This window comes from Micropterus salmoides, unplaced genomic scaffold, assembly GCF_014851395.1.
Source record: "Micropterus salmoides isolate LMB-PRFRI ecotype aquatic unplaced genomic scaffold, ASM1485139v1 Ms_hic_scaffold_9, whole genome shotgun sequence".
In the NCBI taxonomy this organism is placed as follows: domain Eukaryota; kingdom Metazoa; phylum Chordata; class Actinopteri; order Centrarchiformes; family Centrarchidae; genus Micropterus; species Micropterus salmoides.
The window spans coordinates 6,417,506-6,421,693 of NW_024044681.1; the positions used below are offsets into that span (position 1 = coordinate 6,417,506).

General features: G+C 39.6%; 1 protein-coding gene across 1 annotated transcript; it reads right to left on the bottom strand.

Annotated features, from left to right (window-relative positions):
* Window positions 1-1,010: 1,010 nt before the first annotated feature.
* On the bottom strand, window positions 1,011-2,164 carry LOC119895636 (olfactory receptor 5B17-like). Its single transcript, XM_038708888.1, has one exon. The coding sequence runs from the start codon at window positions 2,162-2,164 to the stop codon at window positions 1,214-1,216; it is 951 nt and encodes a 316-aa protein (XP_038564816.1). The 3' UTR covers window positions 1,011-1,213.
* Between the last annotated feature and the right edge of the window lie 2,024 nt (window positions 2,165-4,188).

The following is a 4,188-nucleotide window of genomic DNA, read 5'->3' on the forward strand; positions in this document are numbered from 1 at the left end:
GTGTAAATGCATTAATTAATGCCAACAATTATTTTATCTCACGTTAACGCAGTTTATATTATTATTATTAATTTTTTATTTTATTTTTATTTTTTTAGTTTCTCACTGGCTCTGAATACATATACAGTCAAACCATGGGTCACATGAGTGGTGGGATTTGGATCAGCTTGCAAATCACAGCAGTGGAGAGTAGTGGAGAGTGGCTTCAGCAGACAACATTGGATGCAGCGTGTGGGAGAAGTGGATCAAGAAAACATGTCTGTCACTTTTTTCCTGTTAACATCTTGACTTCTTCACTGGTTGTGACATACTGTAAGTGTAGTTCTAATACAGTAACAAAAGATGTGAGAGCAAAGATTTTGCAAGCGTAAGCTACGCATACCCTGGGGGCTAAGTCTTTCAATCCTAGTGACATCACTGACACACACACACACCAACACACACACACACACACACACACACTTCTCTCTTTGTTGGAGAGATGCTTGGTTACAGTAGCCTACTGACCTGGTTTTTATGAACCTGTAAATTTAAGTACTCAAGATACTTCAACATGTTTTCTATGTCATGAAATAGTCAGCAAACAAAGTATTAAAGATTGCCTTTTATTGAAATCAAGTTGCCTTAATGTGCATAATGTATTTTCACCAGTACCCATAGACCATAAAGGGACACGCCACCAATTTTACACATGAAGATGACTGATACTGAAGACTAATATCTCGGCTTCAATTTTGAATGATATGTTCTTGTACTTTTTCACTGACTTGCAACATTGTACAATTGCAGTACTAATTCGCTGGAGTGCCCCTTTACTTTGAACATAACTTCATTAGTGATGAAAATATATTCACATATCTTTTAATACTTCTTGCCAAAACGAACTTTTACAATTCTTAAAAAAAGACATTTGAAAAATGATTAAAGGAACCTTAAAAAGCTAGTTCATAAGATTTTACCAAAAATATATATTAAGAAGAATAAACTGGATTGAAATCAGTGTTTTATGTGAAATACGACTGATCAATAAGAAACTGGTTAACAGGTAGCTTACTACAACGTTATTGTTATTCCTCTACTCTGCTTCATTTCTAGACAGAACATTGAAATAATTTCAACATAATCCATGCAGAAATAAGTTCAGAGTCCCTCCACTCATTTAGTAAATATATATCATATCATTGTATCGTATAAGCATCATACACACGGTGTATCATTTTACATCCAATACAGCTACTTTATTGTTATAGAATAAAGCCATAATCCTCTGCCTGACCTCTTTCATTTGCAACCCATAGATAACAGCATTCAGGGAAGGCAAGGCAACATGTCCCAGTACAGCCGCCACTTTCCTGTGGTCTGACAGCTGAGGGAAACGGTGCAGGATCACAATGATGAAGCCAGACACCTGCAGGATGATAAACACAGCCAAGTGAGTTGCGCAGGTCTGCAGCGCTTTGCTGTTCAGCACCCTGTTTTTACTGCGCACACACACTGAAGCAATTTTCAGGTAGGTGAGAAAAACGCTGCCAATGGAGGAGCCCAGCAGGACAACCGTGTAGCCGAGGCCGTAGATGTTATTAATGAACACATTTTCACAGGACAGCTTGAACAAGGAGGCATTATCGCAGAACAAGTTCAATATAACTGACCTGCAGCGTGACAGACGGACGCTGAGGCCTATGAGGATCGCTACCAGCACAAAGGCTGCTCCCCAGGCCCACACCGACAGCATCACCACCATCCTGGTGGTCATGATGGTGGCATAACACAGAGGGTTGCAGATGGCTATGTAGCGATCAAATGCCATGATCATGAGCACAGTGTGAGAGGCACTTGCATGCAGATGAACAAAAAAGGCCTGAATGGCACAGTCACTGTATTGAATGTACCGCTCTGAGTTTGACATTAAAAGATCTCTGAGTACAGGAGGTATAACTACCGTGGCCCCCAAAACATCATTAATGCTCATGTTGCAGAGCAGCAGATACATGGGCTGCTGGAGGCTCCTCTCCATGAAGGTCAGGATAACCAGGCCGATGTTGGACACCATAATGAAGATGTAGATGAGGAGGAGGAAGACAAATGCAGGAATGGAGGAGTCGGCGCTGACCATTAACCCCTCCAGGATTAGAATATCCCCACTGAAAGTCTGGTTTTCCATTTGTCATCGGTCACGTAGCAATGAAAATGTCTGTGTGGATAACAACTGAGCTGCCCACAGATATAGTTAAAGAGTTACAGTAACAGAAAAGCAACGAGATTTCACAATGAATCTATATAAATAACCTAATGAAGTTATAGTGAATTAAAATAATTCCACATTATAATGACACGTTGTAATCTGACACAGACTTTAGTTAGTCTGAAGTTAATACACAGGCATCAAAATATGAAGTCACGTGTGTTTGTTTTCAGCCTAATTAATATAATTAAACAGTGATTAAAATATTTCTTCACTTAAAATGGCAATAAGAAATTTTAAAAAATGTGACAGGTATTTTACAACGACTCTATATAAATAACATAATGAAGTTCCTCTGAACTGTTATTCTGAATTTGTTGACATGCATCCAAGTGAAGTAACAACTGTGTACCATTTCAGCCTGATTGATTAAAGAGTTGGTTTGCCTGAATTACATATTAGAATAAAAAAACATTACAAAAATGTCCCCAGTTAGGCTGTGAACCGTTTTCACTGGAATTAATTTCTACAAAAGAAGACAGTGTTTGTCAATCCAGAGTAACAGGGACAGGTCAAGTCAATTTAATTTTTATAGCCCAACATCAGAAATTTGCCTCAAGAAGCGTTACAGTCTTAACAGCATCTACAGACTTCCTCTGTCCTTAGACCCTCGATTCAGCTAAAGAAAAACCTTAAAAACCTTTTTGCAGAACGAAAATGGATGAAACCTCAGAAAGAGAGGAAGGATCCGTCTTCCAGGACCGACAGATACAATGCTGTCCGTGCTGGGAGCAGCACAAATTCCATTCAACTCCAATGTATTGGAGTGAAAGCACAAAACATGGCAAATAAAATTAATATTTGGGTGAACCACCTTTCTTTAAAAAGCTGGAAGATAATTAAGTGTAAAGTTTTGTGCTCAGTAGTAAATTAGATTCGATTTCTTTCTGAACACATGGTAACCTCCATTTAAGTGAGAAGTATTTTATAAGCTGCTGCAGCAAATTAAAGATATATTCTTCTCAACAGCATAACGTAACTTCTATTTAGCATACAGTTAAATTACATTTAGATAAACACAGCTTCTAATGACTGGAATACCCAGTGAGGCAGGGGCTGAGGATATTTCAGTGTCTGTCAGCATTCCTGCGACACAAACCTCCCTCCAACCCCAGACCAGAAGGGAAACCGCTTTTTATTTGGTCCCTAAGTGGCCATCAGCTGCAGCATCACCTGCTGACAGGTCAACTGCTGCTTGGCAGCTGTTGATGCTCAGTACCCAGCATCATCATGTGTATCTCCGGTAGGTTTATTTAAAATCTTCTAACTCTTGGCATAAAGAGTATATTTAAATGCAATATTTCACAAAAGTGAGTACACCCCTCACATTTTAGTAAATATTTGATTCTATCTTTTCATGTTTCAACACTGAAGAAATGACACTTTGCTACAGTGTAAAGTAGTGAGTGTCCAGCTTGTATAACAGTGTAAATTTGCTGTCCCCTCAAAATAACACATCACACAGCTGTTAATGTCTAAACCGCTGGCAACAAAAGTGAGGACACCTTTAAGTGAAAATGTCCAAATAGGGCACAGATTGTCAATATCGTTTGTGGCCACCATTATTTTCCACCACTGCCTTTACCCTCTTGGGCATGGGGTTCACCAGAGATTCACGGGCCTCATGGCCGACATGCTGACTGATAGAGTTAACCAATCGACATGCATACAATCAATAACCTTAGGCTTTAAGTTTCGGAACACGCCCTGTGATGACTAGGGTAAGGGTAATATGCTTCGGGGGGGCTGTCAAGAATAGTTAGCTAGCTAACTTGTTGGTCAGCTCCCCCAGGCCCAGTGACACAGGCCACAGCAGCCAACACAGCAGACGTGTCCAGCAACAGCTGAACGATACTGTTAATGTTCGTACCGCTGTTCGTGCCAGATTCATTAAATCATTAAATTCTCAGTAATGTTGTAAAGTTTTAACCTAAATCGAGAGA

What these genes read in the sequence shown, in the direction of transcription:
- LOC119895636 (XM_038708888.1), bottom strand. Translation starts at nt 2,164, where the DNA reads ATGGAAAACCAGACTTTCAGTGGGGATATTCTAATCCTGGAGGGGTTA.